The sequence below is a fragment of the Oncorhynchus gorbuscha genome, linkage group LG26, assembly GCF_021184085.1.
Source record: "Oncorhynchus gorbuscha isolate QuinsamMale2020 ecotype Even-year linkage group LG26, OgorEven_v1.0, whole genome shotgun sequence".
Lineage (NCBI taxonomy): Eukaryota > Metazoa > Chordata > Actinopteri > Salmoniformes > Salmonidae > Oncorhynchus > Oncorhynchus gorbuscha.
The window spans coordinates 26,513,633-26,535,315 of record NC_060198.1 but is presented as its reverse complement, the minus strand read 5'-3'; the positions used below and the strand labels follow the sequence as shown (position 1 = coordinate 26,535,315).

General features: G+C 47.2%; 1 protein-coding gene across 3 annotated transcripts in view; it reads left to right on the top strand.

The window, feature by feature from the left end:
- LOC124016480 (gap junction gamma-1 protein-like) overlaps positions 1 to 20,953 on the top strand; it is a 48,846-nt gene extending 27,893 nt beyond the window's left edge. For all 3 annotated transcript variants that reach the window (XM_046332056.1, XM_046332057.1, XM_046332058.1), the window contains exon 2: positions 16,572 to 20,953. In XM_046332056.1, the coding sequence (XP_046188012.1) occupies positions 16,626 to 18,077 (1,452 nt within the window). In that variant the 5' untranslated portion in view covers positions 16,572 to 16,625 and the 3' untranslated portion in view covers positions 18,078 to 20,953. The remainder of the gene's footprint in view (positions 1 to 16,571) is intronic.
- Positions 20,954 to 21,683: the final 730 nt, after the last annotated feature.

Below are 21,683 nucleotides of genomic sequence, written 5' to 3'. Positions count from 1 at the left end.
ATGTGCTTTTCTTAGAAAAGGTCAGAGGTTGTCCAACACTGTAGCCATGTTTACCCTCTAAGGAGAAAGATCTGTGTTATTCTTGATGTCTCATACTAGAAAACATGATTTTTCTTCCTCCTTGGTCTTTTTATAGAACAGTTGAGGTCCAAATGAGGGTCTCCCCATCCATCTTCTCTCCACTGTGGAATGAACTGTTGTGTTTGGGGCCCTTGTGTTTGGTTTTGATTTGTGTGTGTCTGTACAAGTGCCTGATGTCGCATTCCTCCAATAGCGTTCCAGACACTTGTAGAATATACGCCAAGGTGCATTGAACCCGTTCTGGTTCGTGGCGGCCCAACACACCTGATTAAGACACGTTATGTTGGGGTTCCCTTTATTTTGGCAGTTCACCCGTATATCAATGTGTAACTGAAGAAATATAGGCCTCTAGCAGCACGTTTGCATTAGATGTGGAGTTAAGGAATGTCTGAGAACATGAAGTCAGCTCTTTGTAATGTGTGATCATAAACACTGATAACCGGCTCAGTTTAAACCCAACTGTGTACCGTCATTTTTGGCAGACATTCTATCCACTCCCAGGGTTATTGGTTGGTGCTTAGACAAAATAACAGGCAAGGAGACATAAGAATTCCTTTTTTTTATTTTACCTTTATTTAACCAGGCAAGAACACATTCTTATTTTCAATGACAGCCTGGGAACAGTGGGTTAACTGCCTGTTCAGGGGCAGAGCGACAGATTTGTACCTTGTCAGCTTGGGGGTTTGAACTCGCAACCTTCCGGTTACTAGTCCAACGCTCTAACCACTAGGCTACGCTGCCGCCCCAGCTATGCAGGGATTTTAATCATTTGAATATTCCTGAACATTTAACAAAGGGGCTAAGCCAAACCTCCTAGCTCAGATATGATAGGGTCACCAAGCAGGAGAGAAATCCTGTGTGTATTGCCTTAAGGGTTTACCATTGCATCCCCTGCTGGCTGGAAGAAAACAGCTTCCTCACCCAGCCAGCTGTCTCCAACAGTCCTGTTTGGGTCTCTGCTCACTAACATGGAATCACACAGATGTGAATTGCTCTCTCTCTCCTTCTCTCTCCCTTTCTCTCCCCCTCTCCCCGCTCTCTCTCGGTCTGTCTGTCTGTCTCATTTCTGTCTCTCATTTCCGTCTCTCTCTCTCTCATTTTTCTGTCTGTCTGTCTGTCTGTCTGTCTGTCTGTCTGTCTGTCTGTCTGTCTGTCTGTCTGTCTGTCTGTCTGTCTGTCTGTCTGTCTGTCTGTCTGTCTGTCCGTCTCTCTCTCTGTCTGTCTCTCTCATTTCTCTCTGTCTGTCCTCATAAGACATTATTCTAGTGTTCATTGTTGTTACACCATACTGGACATTCTACTGTGCATAGTGTTGTGTGTTATGACTCTGTATTAGAAGATGGCTCCCTCACATTAACCTAAATATACCAATTTAAAGGGGTTATCTCTTACAGATGCCATCCCGGCTGTGAGTTTAGCAGATTACTATGGTGTATGTGCAGAGCCGGTCCTGACGTCCCTGGGGCCCTAAGCAAAATTCTGCTAAGGGGCCCTCCTACCTGACCCGTGAGACATGTAAACCATTTGCCATTGCCACACAGTCACACCTGACACCCCAGTGCTCCCACTACAATCCTCCCTCCTTTAAAACAGTTTGCTCCATCTGTCGGTCTAAGAATAAGTAGACCTGTACAGAACAAAATTACAGCAGTAGTTACAGTTGAAGTTGGAAGTTTACAAACACTTTAGCCAAATACATTTAAACTCAGTTTTTCACAATTCCTGACATTTAATCCTAGTAAAAATTCCCTGTCTTAGCTCAGTTAAGATCACCGCTTTATTTTAAGAATATGAGATGTCAGAATAATAGTAGAGAGACTGATTCATTTCAGCTTATATTTCTTTCATCACATTCCCAGTGGGTCAGAAGTTTACATACACTCAATTAGTATTTAGTAACATTGCTCTTAAATTGTTTAACTTGGGTCAAACGTTTGGGGTAGCCTTCCACAAGCTTCCTACAATAAGTTCCTCCTGACAGAGCTGGTGTAACTGAGTCAGGTTTGTAGGGCCTCCTTGCTCGCACACGCTTTTTCAGTTCTGCCCACAAATTTTCTATGGGATTGAGGTCAGGGTTTTGTGATGGCCACTCCAATACCTTGACTTTCTTATCCTTCAGCCATTTTGGCACAACTTTGGAAGTATGCTTGGGGTCATTGTCCATTTGGAAGACCCATTTGCGACCAAGCTTTAACTTCCTGACTGATGTCTTGATGTTGCTTCAATATATCCACATAATTTCCCTCCCTCATGATGCCATCTATTTTGTGAAGTGCACCAGTCCCTCCTGCAGCAAAGCACCCCCACAACATGATGCTGCCATCCCCATGCTTCATGGTTGGGATGGTGTTATTCAGCTTGCAAGTAAATATTAACATTAACATAAATAAGAAATTGTAGGAATATAAAATATAACACTGAGCTTTGGCTCTGCTGCCTGATAATTAGTCCAATTCTCACAATATTATACAATTCGCTTTGTCTATACAATGTAAACATAAGCCTGTAGGCAATGCTTTCAGCTATATGTCTAAAACTAGTCAAATAAAACCTATACACCTGTGTAATTAACTTTGGTTCTACAGCCTGGGCATTTTCAGCATCAGCATGGGCACCAGTCTATCTGGACTGTGTGGAAGAAATGGAGAAACTATGTCACATAGTTAAGCAGTCATTTATACAAATGCACTTCGGCCATACAATCGTAAATGTCACCAAGTGTGTGAATGTTTTAATTAAAATCTTACCATCAAAATGTTCCTCTTCTGCACTTTCTTGAGGCAAAATCATCAATGATGTCATTATAGAACATGTGTTTCCCCACGTCATGATTAATGCTCATGATGATCAGACCACTCAAACGCTCATGATCTATGCTCATGATGATCAGACCACTCAAACGCTCATGATCTATGCTCATGATGATCAGACCACTCAAACGCTCATGATCTATGCTCATGAGGACCAGACAACTCAAACGCTCATGATCTATGCTCATGATGATCAGACCACTCAAACGCTCATGATTAATGCTCATGATGACCAGACCACTCAAACGCTCATGATCTATGCTCATGATGACCAGACAACTCAAACGCTCATGATCTATGCTCATGATGACCAGACAACTCAAACGCTCATGATCTATGCTCATGAGGACCAGACAACTCAAACGCTCATGATCTATGCTCATGATGGCCAGACCACTCAAACCTTCCTGTGACATGGAAGACCTCAGGTAGCTTTTGATGAGTTTTCATTTTGAAAAGCTCCTCTCTGCCGTTGCTACTGTTACTGGTAGGGTGACTGTAATTCTTAGGGCCAACCAAAGGTTAGGATATAGTTCCTCCAGGTCTTTCTCACAGAGAAAGGAAAGCAGATCAAACGCAGTCATCTTATCTGAAGGCAGATCAGGTCAATTCTGAATCTCGTGTGCCAGATCACACACACACACACTGACGTCACAGTCATCTCTGAAGGTTGGAGTGTTTTCAACTTCCATACAGTGAGCCTTTAAATATTCCCTGGGCATCTGAGAGGCAGTGCTGAAGTTCAGCAGCACTCCATATTTGGTTTTCACCTGGTTGAGTGTTTCAAATCTCTCATCCATGGATGTCTCAGCAAGAGTCGACCACAATGTTGAAGTAGTTGACTTCATGGTTTTTCAGTGCCTCAGTCACTGGTTCATCACGAGCCTCATAGCTGAAATGCCTCTTGCTGTTTCTCAGACTCTTCTCTTTCAGAACAGCCTCCCCATTCATTTCTTCACAGATGCTTTTTGGCTGTTGTCTGGGCCTCAGAGTATCCAGTTTTTGCATTTGATATTAAATTCACTGTGATATCCAACTGCATTGAGGCGGATTGGAGGAGCTTGTTCACCCTGTTTGTCATTGTCAGTATCTCACACCATACGACACTGCAAATCAAGAAGCGGTAGGACCCAACTTCCTCTGCAAGCACTTGTTCCTCTACTTTGGCCACAGGATCGTTGATCGTCTGTCTGGCTTCCAGTAACGCCCCCCGAACCCCAGAAGCCTGGTACCTGATTGCATGAACACTTTGGAGCCTCTACTCTCCCATCTTGCATCACTCCATGACCTCACGGTTATGTTCACGTGTTTCTTCAAAACACTCCATCTTTGTGTGCCAGCTGTGAAAAGAAGGTGAAGAGCTTTTGCACATGCCCCCCCCAAAAAACAACTGCATCTTTTGAAGATTTGGCAGCATCTACAATGACAAGGTTTAGAGTATGTGCTCCACATGGGACGAACACGGCTCTGGGATTGTTTCAGTCGTCTGGCTTGTACACCTTGGTGCTTGCCCTCCATGTTGGCCCCATTATCATACAGTAAGCTTTCCCCTTGAAATCTTCAAATTGAATCTTCAGATCATTCAGCTTATCTAAGATGAAAGTAGACAGATTCAAGCCTGTTGTAACCTCAACATTCACAACGCAGAGGAAGTGCCCCTTGATCTCTGGCTTTCCCTTTAAAGCCACACTTCTCAGAATAATGGACATTTGCTCCCGGTGACTAATGTCAGGTGTCCAGTCCAAGATAAATGGAGAAGTACTTTGAGTCTCTTACTTGAGTCACTATTGCTTCCAGAATCTTCTCACTCACAATCTGTATCAGCTCATTCTGTGTACGCTTCCCAAGGTAATGAGCATGTGTCTCCATCTTTACTTTTAAGAAACATCCAATCCTGGTTTTGAAAGGACCTCTGCGCACTAACTCGTCGTCGTCTTAAAGTCTGTTAAGACTGGGAGCCAATCTGGGTCATTTGGTGGAGCAGCAACTGTTCTATTAGGGTCTGAGCTGCTTGTATCTGATTCTGGCTATACACCTCTGGTTGAGCTAATACTGGCTGAGGCTGCCTGTACTTCGCCTGGGTCTGTGCTAGTACTTGCTGAAGACGGCTGTATTGGGACTGTGTTAGTACTTGCTGAAGCTGCCAGTACTGGGTCTGCGTTAGTACTTGCTGAAGCTGCCAGTACTGGGTCTGTGTTAGTACTTGCTGAAGCCAGCTGTACTTGGTCTGTGTTAGTACTTGCTGAAGCTGCCAGTACTGGGTCTGTGTTAGTACTTGCTGAAGCTGCCAGTACTGGGTCTGTGTTAGTACTTGCTGAAGCTGGATGTGGATCAACTGATTCTGTGCTTGTACTGGCTGATGATCCAGCATCTCCTCTACTGACAAACGTAAGCACCTGTAAATTATAGATAACAACAACACTATTATTCATTTGATCAGATGCATCAGGCCCATTCAAACGGTCTCCCCCAGATTTCCTTTTAAACATTTTCAAATATAAAATACTATATTTACTATGGCTTGGCTGAAGACTTGATGGTTATTATTTACTGAGAGATGTGCATCCATATTGCCCAGTACGCCCAGCTAATCAACATTTTAAATTCAATATATAAATCAATAGTCAATGACAATCCATTGCTTTCCATCTTTTATTAGTCCCGAGTTGTAACTAAACCTTGACTGAGAGACAAGATAATCATTGTCTTGTTTTAAAATAATGTGCGCCTATGAGGAGTGCCATCACGCCCGTATATGGTCTGGACTGGTGTCCACAGAGGTTGCTGTTGGAAAGCACGAGTTTCATTTCGTGCACGCGCTTCATTTCGTGCACGCGCATATGAACGCATGTTCAGGCGTCACGCGGTTATCTTATCCGAACTGCAGTTTATGAAACACCGTTGCCCGGTTAGCGTTTTATCAAACTTAATAAATAGTTCTATTTCACTCTCTCTTTTGTCAGGCACAAAGTCAGAACACAGCACTGGAAGTGGCTGGAAAGCAAGCAAGCAAGACACAGACAAACCAAGAGATGGGGGGGGGGGGGGGGGTAATTTGCAGGGTCCTACGCAACATGTGTAATGAGCGTATTGGGCCACCCGGCTCTGTGTACGTGTCTGCGATAGTGCATATGCGCGCGTGTGTTTGTGGAATGTGTGTGTTTTACATGTGTTGAAGCATGTTTCTGATTTGGGGAGTACAATCAGACATGGAGTCCACCGCCATCTCCCCATATGGTAGTGCCAATTGGGACATGGAAGTTTGGAGTGGAGACAGGAATGAACCTGAGGGAGATTTGGCGTGAGATGTTGTGGGAGAAGGGAAGGGAGAGAAAATAATGAGATATTGTGACGGAAGGGAGAGAAGAAGAATGAAGGGAGAGAAGAAGAATGAGATGTGACGAGTGGGAGAAGGGAAGGGAGAGGAGAGGGAAAGGCAAAGACAAAGGATGTCTCCTTTGATTTCCTGTTATTGTCACATTTTGCCTAAAAGAGAGGCTGGCTCTCCCATGGCGAGCTCCAACAGTGTGCTTTTAATTAGGAGGAGGAGCAAGAGAATGAGGGATCAAATCAAATGTATTTATAAAGCCCTTCCTACATCAGCTGATGTCACAAAGTGCTGTGCAGAAACCCAGCCTAAAACCCCAAACAGCAAGCAATGCAGGTGGAGAAGCGCGAGGGCTAGGAAAAACTTCCTAGAAAGGCCAGAACCTAGGAAGAAACCTAGAGAGGAACCAGGCTATGAGGGGTGGCCAGTCCTCTTCTGGCTGTGTCGGGTGGAGATTATAACAGAACATGGCTAAGATGTTAAAATGTTCATAGATGACCAGCAGGGTCAAATAATAATAATCACAGTGGTTGTCGAGGGTGCAACAGGTCAGCACCTCAGGAGTAAATGTCAGTTGGCTTTTCATAGCTGATCATTCAGAGTATCTCTACCGTTCCTGCTGCCTGTAGAGAGTTGAAAACAGCAGGTCTGGGACAGGTAGCACATTCGGTGAACAGGTCAGGGTTCCATAACAGCAGGCAGAACAGTTGAAACTGGAGCAGCAGCACTGCCAGGTGGACTGGGGACAGCAAGGAGTCATCAGGCCAGGTAGTCCTGAGGCGTGGTCCCCAGAGAGAGAGAAAAAAAGAGAGAAAAAGAGAGAGCATACTTAAATTCACACAGGACATTGGATAAGACAGGAGAAATACTCCAGATATAACAGACTGACCCTAGCCCCCCGACATAGAAACTATTGCAGCATAAATACTGGAGGTTGAGACAGGAGGGGTCGGGAGACACTGTGGCCCCGTCCGATGATACCCCCGGACAAGGCCAAACAGGAAGGATATAACCCCAACCACTTTGCCAAAGCACAGCCCCCACACCCCTAGAGGGATATCTTCAACCACCAACCTGCTATCCTGAGACAAGCCAGAGTATAGCCCACAAAAATCTCCCCCACGGCACAACCCAAGGGGGGGCGCCAACCCGGTCAGGAAGATCACGTCAGTGACTCAACCCACTCAAGTGACGCACCCCTTCTAGGGACGGCATGGAGGAGCACCAGTAAGCCAGTGACTCAGCCCCTGTAATAGGGTTAGAGGCAGAGAATCCCAGTGGAGAGAGGGGAACCAGCCAGGCAGAGACAGCAAGGGCGGTTCTTGCTCCGGTGCCTTTCTGTTCACCTTCACACTCCTGGGCCAGACTACACTCAATCATAGGACCTACTGAAGAGATGAGTCCTCAATAAAGACTTAACGGTCAAGACCGTGTCTGCGTCTCTCACATGGGTAGGCAGACCATTCCATAAAAATGGAGCTCTATAAGGAGAAAGTCCTGCCTCCAGCTGTTTGCTTAGAAATTCTAGGGACAATTAGGAGGCCTACGTCTTGTGACCGTAGCGCACGTGTAGGTATGTACGGCAGGACCAAATCGGAAAGATAAGTAGGAGCAAGCCCATGTAATGCTTTGTAGGTTAGCAGTAAAACCTTGAAATCAGCCATTGCCTTAACAGGAAGCCAGTGTGGAGAGCCAAGCACTGGAGTAATAATATAACTTAAATTTCATTAGTGCTTTATCCGGGTAGCCGGGAAAGTAGAGCATTGCAGTAGACTAACCTAGAAGTGACAAAAGCATGGATACATTTTTCTGCATCATTTTTTGGGCAGAAAGTTTCTGATTTTTGCAATGTTACGTAGATGGAAAAAAGCTGTCCTTGAAACAGTCTTGGTAGGTTCGTCAAAAGAGAGATCAGGGTCCAGAGTAACACCGAGGTCCTTCACAGTTTTATCTGAGACGACTGTACAACCATCAAGATTAACTGTCAGATTCAACAGAAGGTCTCTTTGCTTCTTGGGATGTAGAACAAGCATCTCTATATTGTTTAAAAGTAGAACATTTGCCGCCATCCACTTCCTTATGTTGGAAACACAGGCTTCCAGGGAGGGCAATTTTGGGGCTTCACCATGTTTCATCGAAATGTCCAGCTGAGTGTAAGGAAGGAGGAATGGAGGTGTTCACCAGGCTGGGACCGTGGTGCCGGGAGGGAGAGAGCGGGAAGTTGAGGGAACTTGTGACCCCGAGCGTGTATCGACATTTGTGCGCTGCAGGAGGGATCTCTATTGTCATTGAATGTTTGTCTTTGTGTTTTTTAGGTGTGTTTGTCTGTTTTGTGTACATAGGCTTCATCCTCCAGCACTTTCACTTCTGTGAAGTCTTCCCTCCCCAACTGGAGAGACAATCACTATTTCCCCCTCACAACTCACTGTGGAGTATTTTCATACAATTTATGTTCATTATCCAACTGCCCGCCCACATTTTCCTTCTAACGCACACAGTAGCAGTGCGTGTGCCTGTGCGTGTGTGTATTGATGTGTGAATATGCAAACCCCCAGCGGCAGTTAATGTAGACAAGCAAATGTAAAGTCTCTCGTTCCCTTTTGGGGGTGAGTGTCAATTCAACCTTGAGAGAGAAACAACACGGGAGTGAGAGAGACACAATACACTGCCTCAGGGAGGGGGGGGGGGGGTGAGAGAGACACAATACACTGCCTCAGGGAGGGAGGGGGGGGGGGTGAGAGAGACACAATACACTGCCTCAGGGAGGGAGGGGGAGGGGGGGGGGTGAGAGAGACACAATACACTGCCTCAGGGAGGGAGGGGGGTGAGAGAGACACAATACACTGCCTCAGGGAGAGGGAAGGGCCTCAGGGAGGGAGTTAGAGAGACACAATACACTACCTCAGGGAGGGGGAGGGGAGAGACACAATACACTACCTCAGGGAGGGAGGGGGGGGGAGAGAGTAAACATGCATAAGATAAATGGTTGCTCATCATGTTAGTTGACAGTTTATGGAGACTCCATGTAGTTATTTGTCTAATGCAGCCTGTCCACTGCTCAACAACAGATATATCTGGATACCGTATACCCAGTGACACAAACACATTCCCTCTCACTGGGCTCTCCTTCCATCCCATCCACACATGGAGACACGACCCTCCGTGCTCAGCTGTCCTGCTTTAGGACAGGGTTGGCGTCAAATCCATTTCAATCTCATTCAATCCAGGAAGTGCCCTGACATTCTTATTCCAATCCTCTTCAGGGCTCGATTCAATCCGTATCGCAGAAGATCCGCGTTAAAGGCAATGTTTTCCTGCGTCCGCGGATACTGCATTCACGGTGAATTGCTGCATATGTTGGCTCCATCGGAAATTACCTTTCAATTTCAACTACGCTACAACACAGATCTTCCGCACTACAGACTGAATCTAGCCCTTGGTTTACTTTCTGAATTAACTGGAATGAATATTGAATTGACCCCAACCCTGGTCCCCATGCTCCCCTGTCCTGTCCCATATCCAGCCCCATGCTCCCTTGCCCTACCCCTACATCCAGCCCCATGCTCCCCTGTCCTGTCCCATATCCATCCCCATGCTCCCTTGTCCTGCCCCTACATCCAGCCCCATGCTCCCCTGTCCTGTCCCATATCCAGCCCCATGCTCCCTTGTCCTGCCCCTACATCCAGCCCCATGCTCCACTGTCCTGTCCCATATCCAACCCCATGCTCCCTTGTCCTGCCCCTACATCCAGCCCCATGCTCCACTGTCCTGTCCCATATCCAGCCCCATGCTCCCTTGTCCTGCCCCTACATCCAGCCCCATGCTCCACTGTCCTGTCCCATATCCAGCCCCATGCTCCCTTGCCCTGCCCCTACATCCAGCCCCATGCTCCACTGTCCTGTCCCATATCCAGCCCCATGCTCCCTTACCCTGCCCCTACATCCAGCCCCATGCTCCCCAGCTAGCAATGAGGAATCGGCCCAGAAGCTGTCCTCTTCCGGGGGCCTGGAACTGATTGAATTGGCCCGGAATCGGGTTTCGGACTTGGCCCGGAATCAAAATGAATGACTGCCCAGAATCGGCCCGTTTCCGCCGACCGGAATTCAGCCGACTTTGCCGGCATCTTACTAGAACCCCCCCAGAAGCGGCCCGATTCAATATTACTATTATATATACATACAATTTATACCCGTCCACACAAAATAAATATGTCTCTGAGGAAGCACCATACACCTGGTGACTGTGCATGTGCCTAGCCCGCCACAGGAGTAACTACAGCACGATGGGACAAGGACATCCCGGCCGGCCAAACCCTCCCATAACTCAGACGATGCTGGGGCAATTCTGCGTCGCCTCATTGGTTTCCAGGTCGCGGCTGGCATGGGTCTTGAACCAGCAACTGTAGAAATGCAGTGTGCACTGCCTTAGACCGCTGAACCACTCGAGAAGTTCCAAATGCTACGTTTTTCATTCTTATCAGTTGCCTTTCAAATACTACATTTACATTACATTTACATTTAGGTTGCCTCTTATCCAGAGCGAACAAATTGGTATTCAAAAAGTACAGTCACAATACATCTAAAACTTAGGGGGGTGGGGTGAGGACACTTAAAAAGAATTTCATTGAAATGTTCCACCATTGGGGGCCAGGGCAGCGAACAGTTTTGACTGGGCTGAGCGGGAGCTGTACTTCCTCAGTGGTAGGGATGTGAGCAGGCCAGAGGTGGATGAACGCAGTGCCCTTGTTTGGGTGTAGGGCCTGATCAGAGCCTGGAGGTACTGAGGTGCCGTTCCCACAGGATTGTAGTTTTAGTGCATCTAAACTTAGGGGGTGGGGTGAGAGGATTACTTAACCTATGATCACAGAAACAATGAGGAAAATATGGAAAAATAAAGAATGAAATGTTAATTACATAAAGCAGCCCGTGTAATCATCTGCCAGAGAGTAGCCCCAATCGGCCCCAGCCCCAAGTCATACGTTTGGGCTTGTTTTTTAAATTTGACCTTTATTTAACTAGGTAAGTCAGTTAAGAACAAATTATTATATTCAATGATGGCCTAGGAACAGTGGGTTTACTGTCTTGTTCAGGGGCAGATTGACAGATGTTTACCTTGTCAGCTGGGGGATTTGATCTTGCAACCTTTTGGTTACTAGTCCAATGCTCTAGCCACTAGGCTACTGAGTCCTCTGACGCGTAGCTGGAATCGGCCCAGATCCACTGGGCAGGCTGGGTCCTCTGTCCTGCTCCTTCTCCAGCCCCATGCTCCCCTGTCCTGACCCGACCTCCAGCCCCATGCTCCCCTGTCCTGACCCGACCTCCAGCCCCATGCTTCCCTGTCCTGACCCGACCTCCAGCCCAAAGCTCCCCTGCCCTGACCCTACCTCCAGCCCCATGCTTCCCTGTCCTGACCCTACCTCCAGCCCCATGCTTCCCTGTCCTGACCCTACCTCCAGCCCAAAGCTCCCCTGCCCTGACCCGACCTCGGGCCCCATGCTCCCCTGTCCTGACCCTACCTCCAGCCCCATGCTTCCCTGTCCTGACCCTACCTCCAGCCCCAAGCTCCCCTGCCCTGCCTCTACATCCAGCCCCAAGCTCCCCTGCCCTGCTTCTACATCCAGCCCCAAGCTCCCTGCCCTGCCTCTACATCCAGCCCCAAGCTCCCCTGCCCTGCCTCTACATCCAGCCCCAAGCTCCCCTGCCCTGCCTCTACATCCAGCCCCAAGCTCCCCAGGAGGACCAGTGTTTCTCTGGCTGCTGAGGTTACATTGAGTCACAGCTGGCCCCTCAGTCCTCACCAGGACACACACTCCACTGCTCTGCTCTGTCTGTTGGGAGACTACATACACAGATGGTCCAGAATCTGCTGGGTAAGAGGATGGACATTCTATTATATCTCTGAATTCGTACACTACATCTCTGAATTAGTATATACACTCCAAGCTCTTTGGTCAGAATGCAAGTATTTAACAGAGTGGAATTTCTGCCTTGCAATTTCTCTCAGGCTCACCTGTAAACATCACAACTGTAAATGTAAACAAGGACTACTCCAGGTTGCTGTGAGTTTGTCATTTTCAACTGTAGCTGTGCTCTTGTGTATTTGAGTGAGTATGTTGAGGGGCAGACAGCTGTTTCTATGTGTGTATGGTTGTGAATTGTGACGGGTATGGTTGAGTGCACGCTTGTACAAGCATGTGTTAGTGTTGAGGTTGGCAGGCTGGCTCATTCTAGTAACATAGAAAGTGATAGACAAAAAGATTGAGAAAGGGAAGGCCAGGATGTGTGAGGTTGGTAGGATGGTAGGGGGGAGGCAGCTGGAACATGATATACCCATGTTGGAGGCTCTCGCATGGGCATGTGGTGGTATGACGGCTCCAGGCTGCTAGTTCTTTCCATGGAGCTCCAGGCCTTTGAGTGCAGAAAGAGGCTAATCCTGACTGCAAGGCAGAGGACACTCTGGCCATCTAACATGGTGCCTTCTCTCTGTTCACAATCACTTTCTGTTACTTTTTCACAGTCACACATAAACGTATTCCACCTCTAGCTCACACATAGTTGCACACGTGTGAACACACACACACACACACACACACACACACACACACACACACACACACACACACACACACACACACACACACACACACACACACACACACACACACACACACACACACACACACACACACACACACACACACACACACACACACACACACACACACTTTGCTCGCTTTCACTTTCCTCCTCCACATGCACACCCACACACCTACTGTACACACACATGGCACACAGATATAACACACACACACTCACAACTTCCCATTCCAGAGAGAGAGCATGTTAACATACAGGGGTCTGTTAGCGCTGACAGATAAGAGAAACACAATGCACATTCAAGAAACAGACAACTGGATTTGGTTTACACGGCAGAAACATCCCCCCAAAAAACTTGTATATGGTTAACAGGTGTTGGAGCATATTTCTCTTCTAACGCTCAGGCTTTATTAAAACACATATACTGACATCTGACGGGTCCTCAGAGTCGTCTTCCTCAGATGAAAAGATCCCCGTCTGTGTCCCACTGTACTTACTGTCAGTTACAAGTCACTTAGTGCCGTTTATTAGCCTTGGACCGGGTGATTGTATGGTATGTATCTAAGTGTGTCCAGGGATAACAGATAGCAGAGGGATAACCGATAGCAGAGGGATAACAGATAGCAGAGGGATAACAGATAGCAGAGGGATAACAGATAGCAGAGGGATAACCTATAGCAGAGGGATAACAGATAGCAGAGGGATAACAGATAGCAGAGGGATAACAGATAGCAGAGGGATAACCTATAGCAGAGGGATAACAGATAGCAGAGGGATAACAGATAGCAGAGGGATAACCTATAGCAGAGGGATAACCTATAGCAGAGGGATAACAGATAGCAGAGGGATAACCTATAGCAGAGGGATAACCTATAGCAGAGGGATAACCTATAGCAGAGGGATAACAGATAGCAGAGGGATAACAGATAGCAGAGGGATAACCTATAGCAGAGGGATAACCTATAGCAGAGGGATAACCTAGAGCAGAGGGATAATCTAGAGCAGAGGGATAACCTAGAGCAGAGGGATAACCGATAGCAGAGGGATAACCTATAGCAGAGGGATAACCGATAGCAGAGGGATAACCGATAGCAGAGGGATAACAGATAGCAGAGGGATAACCGATAGCAGAGAGATAACCGATAGCAGAGGGATAACCGATAGCAGAGGGATAACCGATAGCAGAGGGATAACAGATAGCAGAGGGATAACAGTGAGGGTTCTATAAAGGCGGTGTGTATAATGATGTCATACAGGACAGGAAAGGCCAGAGCCAAACAAGAGTCCAGACGGTTTGAAGGACAAACTGCCTAATGGCTCTATGTGTTAATATCAGCTCAGCTCCTCTCCTCACTCTCAATATGTCCTCATGATACTTATTCATACATGTCAGGTATGAAGTGTTAGCACTGGTGCAGTACTCACATTTATGTTTTGGAAATTATATATGTATATATATATATATACACTACCGTTCAAAAGTTTGGGGTCACTTAGAAATGTCCTTGTTTTTGAAAGAAAAGCAAAAAAAATGTGTCCATTTTAAAAATAACATCAAATTGTTCAGAAATAGAGTGTAGACATTGTTAATGTTGTAAATAACTATTGTAGCTGGAAACGGCTGATTTCTTATGGAATATCTACATAGGTGTACAGCGGCCCATTATCAGCAACCATCACTCCTGTGTTCCAATGGCACGTTGTGTTAGGTAATCCAAGTTTATCATTTTAAAAGGCTAATTGATTATTAGAAAAACATTTTGCAATTATGTCAGCACAGCTGAAAACTATTGTTCTGATTAAAGAAGCAATTAAACTGTCCTTCTTTAGACTAGTTGAGTATCTGGAGCATCAGCATTTATGTGCAGCAATCCTAGTAAACACACTTGAGGGGACGTAAACACACACACACACACACACACACACACACACACACACACACACACACACACACACACACACACACACACACACACACACACACACACACACACACACACACACACACACACACACACACACACACACACACACACACACACACACACACACAAACAAAAACACACTAACAAAAACACACTAACAAAAACACTCTAAAACAGCAGTATGCACAGCATTCCTGACATGTACAGTACCTCCTCTATCCCAGGCAGACCTTTTATGGTCACAGTGATCAATACTGCACATGTTTTATAGTGAGTCCAGGAAGGCAGCTTCAAACACGTCATCTCTAACTCTCACTCACTCACTCCTCTCCTCTCCTCTCCTCTCCTCTCCTCTCCTCTCCTCTCCTCTCCTCTCCTCTCCTCTCCTCTCCTCTCCTCTCCTCTCCTCTCCTCTCCTCTCCTCTCCTCTCTCTCCTCTCCTCTCCTCTCCTCTCCAGGGGTCTGAGGAGCTCCAGCACAAGGGTTGTGTGCCTATGGGCCCTAGTGAAAAGTAGTATGTAGGGAATAGGAGGCCATTTGTGACAAATCCTACAGTATGTCTACTAACAGCCAACAGCCAAGCTTCCACTCCCTCCAGCGTTCGGCAGACCATTCTTGGCCTCCCTCTATCTGGGCTCCCAACGTTCCTGTGAGGGGGAAGGAAGGCGCTGTGGAGCTCCTTTTTAAACCTCAGCCCAAGCTCTTATTTCATGGTTGGGTTTACCTTTCAGTTCGACTCACAATGAGCCATGCACCATTGGAGCTACTTAGCAGGAAGGTGTCACTCTGTGCAGAAGGCAACCTGGCTCTGGACACCTGTTCCCTCACCCCCCTCACACTCCCCCGGAGGCAGGCAGGACAGTTAGGGTTCTGCTCCAGTGCCTTGGCTAATGTGGGTCTACGGTGTGACTCCATGCTCCACTTGTTTTGGCCAGGCCGCCTGCTGGTTTAACTGGTGCAGTTGGACTGGCTGCCTGGAGCCCACGGATAACTGACATAGACAGGCTTCATCTCCCCCACACACACATCCATTTTAATATAGCACTACACACGACACCACACCACACTACACTACACAATGCCATTTACACACCAGAACAACACCATTAAGTCAACACAATCTGCACCTCACAGAGAGGAGCAAGAGGATTTATTCCCCAAAAGAGAGAGTGTGTGTGTGTGTGTGTGTTAGTGAGTGTAAAATGTGTTCTGCTCAATTCCTATTGGGATTATTTTGGCTCTCCTCTCTGCTACATTTGAGCATATTTTTCTTTGGTCTGATTTCCTATTGTTGTACAGTACAGCCCCTCAAAATAACCCCATTTATTTCACTGTGCTGAAACTGTGTTGTTGGGTTGGAACGTGTATTAATTTGGGGTATACCAGAGAGTAGAATGGATAATGCATGTGGAGATTGCAGTCTGTCTCAATTTCAGAGAGAACACTTGTTTGAATTTAGGTCTCCTCTCCTCTCCATGATTGATCTGTGACTCCTTCTGTTGAACTTGAAGAAGCAAAGCTTTTAACTGTACTATCTCTACATTCCCTGTCAAATTCATCTCTCGTCCGCTTTCATGATAAGAAATTGCACGCTCATATTTCTTTGCTTCCTTCAACATTTTTGAGACATGTTGGTAGACAGTATGTTGTGTATAATCTTCTTTCATAATTGACTAATTGTCTCTTTCTCTCTCTCCCTCTCTCATCCCCCTGTCTTCATCACTCCCTATTCTTCTCTCTCCTCTCTCTCTCCCTCTGTCTTCATCTCTCTCTCTCTCACACTCTCACTCACACTCGTTCTCTCGTTCTCTCTTTCTCTGTGTGTGTGTAGAGTCTGTGAGCAGGTGAGTGCGGGACCCTGTCTGCCCCACTGTCCAGTGACATAATGAGCTGGAGCTTCCTCACGCGGCTGCTGGAGGAGATCCACAACCACTCCACCTTCGTGGGGAAGCTGTGGCTCACCGTGCTTGTCGTCTTCCGCATCGTCCTCACTGCCGTCGGGGGAGAGTCCATCTACTACGACGAGCAGAGCAAGTTCGTCTGCAACTCGGGCCAGCCGGGCTGCGAGAACGTCTGCTACGACGCCTTCGCCCCACTATCGCACGTCCGCTTCTGGGTCTTCCAGATCATCCTGGTGGCCATGCCATCTCTCATGTACATGGGCTACGCCGTCAACAAGATCGCCCAGCTGGACAAGGACGGGGGAGGGGTCGCCACTGAGACAGGGGGAGGGGGTGGAGGGGGATACACCCATCGGAGGCCCAGGAAGATCTGCTTCGGGGCGCGGCAGCACCGGGGTATAGAGGAGGACCAGGACCAGGACCAAGAGGATGACCCTATGATCTACGAGGTGCCTGAGCCCGAGCCCCCTCGCCGGGTCGACCCACTAGCCCCACGGCCCAAGCCCAAGGTACGCCATGATGGGCGGCGGCGTATCCAGGGTGATGGGCTGATGCGTATCTACGTGCTGCAGCTGGTGACTCGCACGGCGCTGGAGGCGAGCTTCCTGGCGGGCCAATATCTGCTGTACGGCTTCCGCGTCATTCCCGTGTTCGTGTGCTCCTTCAAGCCCTGCCCTCACAGCGTGGACTGCTTCGTGTCGCGGCCCACGGAGAAGACCATCTTCCTGCGCATCATGTACGGCGTCACGGTGCTCTGCCTCACCCTCAACGTGTGGGAGATGCTGCACCTGGGCATCGGGACCATCTGTGACATCCTCCGCCGTCGCCGCTGCCCACCCCAGGAGGACGAGTACCAGCTGGGGCTGCTGGGACCCAGCGTGGGGGTCTCCGTGGGGGTGCCAGTCCCGGAGCCGGGCACGGGGGGAGGGGTGGTGGGGGACGGGGGTGCTGACTACGTGGGGTACCCGTTCTCGTGGAACGCCCCGTCGGCTCCACCGGGCTACAACATCGTGGTGAAGCCGGAGCAGATCCCCTACACGGACTTGAGCAACACCAAGATGGCGTGCAAACAGAACCGGGCCAACATTGCCCAGGAGGAGCAGCAGCAGTTTGGGAGCAACGAGGACAATTTCCCCACGGGAGGGGAGGCCCGTGTGGCCCTCAACAAAGACATGATCCTGCATGCCCATGACCAGCTAGAGGCAGCCATCCAGGCCTACAGCCAGCAGCACAGGGCAGAGGAACACCTGGGGGACAACCATGATGACAAGCCCCAAAGCAACATCACCCAGGCCCAGCCACAGCCACAGCCTCACAAGGAGCGCAAGCACCGCTTCAAACACGGCAAGGGGGGCAGCAGTGGAGAAGGGACTGGAAGCAGCAGCAACAGCAGTAGTGGCAAGTCAGGGGTGGGCAAGCCTTCTGTGTGGATTTGACCATGTACACACACACACACACACACACACACACACACACACACACACACACACACACACACACACACACACACACACACACACACACACACACACACACACACACACACACACACACACACACACACACACACACACACACACACTCCAGCACTGATGGAGCCCCATATCCCTGTAGAGTATGTGTCAGTGAGGGAAGGGGTGGCCCCGAAAACTCCAGGACCGGCCCTGAACGGAGGGCTGAGGTAGTGGGATGTCATGTTGTCTTTCTGTGGATATTTCAACACCATGTTGTGCCTTTAAAAAATCCCACAAGCTAGAGGAGACTAGCCTACAGTGTGGACAGGTGTGTCAGGAGCATTAGTGATTTTGCAGCAGGCAGCTGTTTGCCTGGGCTGTCTCTGTCTAACCTAAAACACCCCGACACAACTCTCTGAAACAGTCTCTAGTGTTTCTGAACTCTTCCAATTCTGAAGCAGACACTTGTTCTCTGTTGTCTTCCTACTGTCCCGTCTTCCAGTAGCCTGACGACTCACACTAAGTGATTCTGTAGTTGGTGCATACTTTAGTCTGAGCCTGCCATCATTGAAGTCGTTTGTGGTGACGAAGGGCACATGGGGCATTGTACAAAACCAAGTCACCAGCGATTGGATCGTCTCTAACCAATCAGAGTCCATGGGCGGCGCTTTACCCACTTGTGTTCTGGCTCTGGCCCAACCCATCGGTTTCTGGACCAATCAGATGGCCTCGAATGTGTTTGCATTCGGTGAAGGGTACTCCGATCCAGACTCATTGAGGCGAAGGAACTAACATCCGTGGGCGTGGCGTAGCGTTTGACCGGATCAAGGATTCTGGGCAGCCAGGCAAGTCTTCCAGAGGATAATGGGCTGAGAAAATGACTCTATCGTTATCATCATCTTTTTTTTTACATTTTCTGATCCATTTATTTATATCCCGTCCATTCTCTTGGTGATCCTGATTTCCATTCCAGATTTCGATCAAGCTAATCTGTCGGGCTGAATTTCTGCAAAGTCACAGGCTTCGTAATACATTGGCATCAGAATGAATGGACATCATAATGCAATGAACGACATCGTAATACAAAAACAGTTGAAAACAAATGACTTTATAATGCAATGCATCATAATGCAATGGCATCATAATGCAATGACGTCATAATGCAATGACTTCATAATGCAATGACTTCATAATGCAATGACTTCATAATGCAATGGCATCATAATGCAATGACATCATAATGCAATGACTTCATAATGCAATGACTTCATAATGCAATGACGTCATAATGCAATGACTTCATAATGCAATGACTTCATAATGCAATGGCATCATAATGCAATGACTTCATAATGCTATGACATCATAATGCACTGGCATCATAATGCAATGACTTCATAATGCAATGACTGCATAATGCAATGGCATCATAATGCAATGACTTCATAATGCAATGACTTAATAATGCAATGGCATCATAATGCAATGCCATCATAATGCAATGACTTCATAATGCAATGACTTCATAATGCAATGACTTCATAATGCAGGGTTAATAATGAAAAGGTCAATCATAATGTGTATGTTCACCTTCCCTGAAGGCTATTGTGCATCTATTTTCTCTCCAAGGTCACTGATGTGTAGTGTGTGGGACTTGATATTTGACCCAGGCCAAGTCTTTGAGTGCATGCATCTTCCAGGTGGAGGGACAGTTCATGGCTTGATCAGATGAAAGTGGTCAGCGATATGGTTGATGTAGACGGAGTCTGGTGAAGAGTGCTACTCTTGTGCCCACTGGAGTTCCCCCTCCTTCACAATGTGTATGAGAATCAATTATTCTCACCATGAATTAATACCATTTATAGACAACTCCCTCTGTAAACCTGCAATCTTTTCACTTTATTTTCTCCGTCTCTAGTTCTCTCCAGTTTGGACCTGTGTACGGTCTCTCAGTACTGGGTTGGCATCTGTCTGGTTATTGAGTGCCCCCTGGTGGTACAGCTTTTAAACTAAGGATTTATCATCCCCTTAGTACGATATTGCTTACTTTAATTTGGTATCTTACTAGTACTTACTAATTTCGAGTTACCAATGATCACCCAGCATTCCAAACACCTGAAGTTAGTCTCTCCGGTTACACAGTAGCCCACTGTTTCCTTTTCAACCTCTTCCTTACAAGAGTCTTCTGTACAAATGTTCTATCTGAGACCAACAAGGCTGCAATAAAAACAGCTCTCTAAGCTAGGTAGTGTTGATGATCTTCCTCTCTGTTCTCCTCTGTCCAAGTATTTCTCTGAACTGCCATATAGGCTGTGTCCTAAATTGCACCCTATTCCCTATGGACCCCGGGCAAAAGTACTGCAATATATAGGGAATAGGGTGCCATTTGGGATGAAGCTACAGAGACCAAACACTGTTGGTGTGATGAAGGCAGCGTCACCGCCATTGCCAAGACAACGTTGGGCTACTATGCAGTCAGGTTGTGATTTAGCTTTGCCTTGGAATACTGTGGCCATGCTACCTGACTCACAGAGGAGAAGAACATGTGTCTGAACAATCCTTTGTATGTTTTGTAAAAGTCTCTGTTTTTTAAAATTATGTCTAAGTGTGTTTTGGTGTGTTTTGGGAGGTCTAATGTAGCAGAGGTGAAATAGTTTTTTTGTTTTGTTTTTCTGACCAGTCGTGTTTTTCAAACTTTTTTTTTCTTCAATAAAGATTTCTAAAATTAACAAAAGATTGTATTTACAGATATCTTCTAGAATTGGTTATGTTATTGCCTTCAAATGATAAAGATAATATATTTTTTATAGGTACAGTAGTTGTGTATCATGTTGTTGATGTGTAAAATAAAAAATACAATTGTATCCTTGTATGGAAATAGACTCGTATTTGCAATGTAGAAAACTTCTGGGCCCATATTCAGAAATCATCTCAGGGTCGGAGTGCTGATCTAAGATCAGTTTGGCCTTTTAGATTGTAATTACACTCTGTGTACAACACATTGTGAACACCTACTCTTTCCATGACATAGACTGACCAGCTGAATCCAGGTGAAAGTTATGATTCGTTATTAATCCCACTTGAATCAGTGTCGATGAAGGGGATGAGACTGGGTCAAGAAGGAGTTTTAAGCCTTGAGACAATTGAGACATGGATTGTGTATGTGTGCCATTCAGAGAGTGAATGGGCAAGATCAAATATTTGAGTGCCTTTGAACAGGTTATGGTAGTAGGTGCCAAGTGCACCGGTTTGTGTCGAGAACAGCAGCGAATTTTGGGATTTTCATGCTCAAAAGTTTCCCGCGTGTATCAAGAATGGTCCACCATCCAAAGCACATACGGTCAACTTGACAGAACTGTGGGAAGCGTTGGAGTCAGCATCCCCGTGGAACGCTTTCAACACCTTGAAGAGTCCACGCCCTGATGAATTGTGGCTGTTATGAGGGCAAAATGGGGGGAGGGGTGAAGGTATTCTTCATGTTGTGTACACTGAAGACCAGCATTACTACTCTGAGACGCTTTGTAAATACCGGCCCTGGTCTGTGTCTTACTAAAAAAGTTCTGAGTAGTGAGTTGTGCTGACCAACTG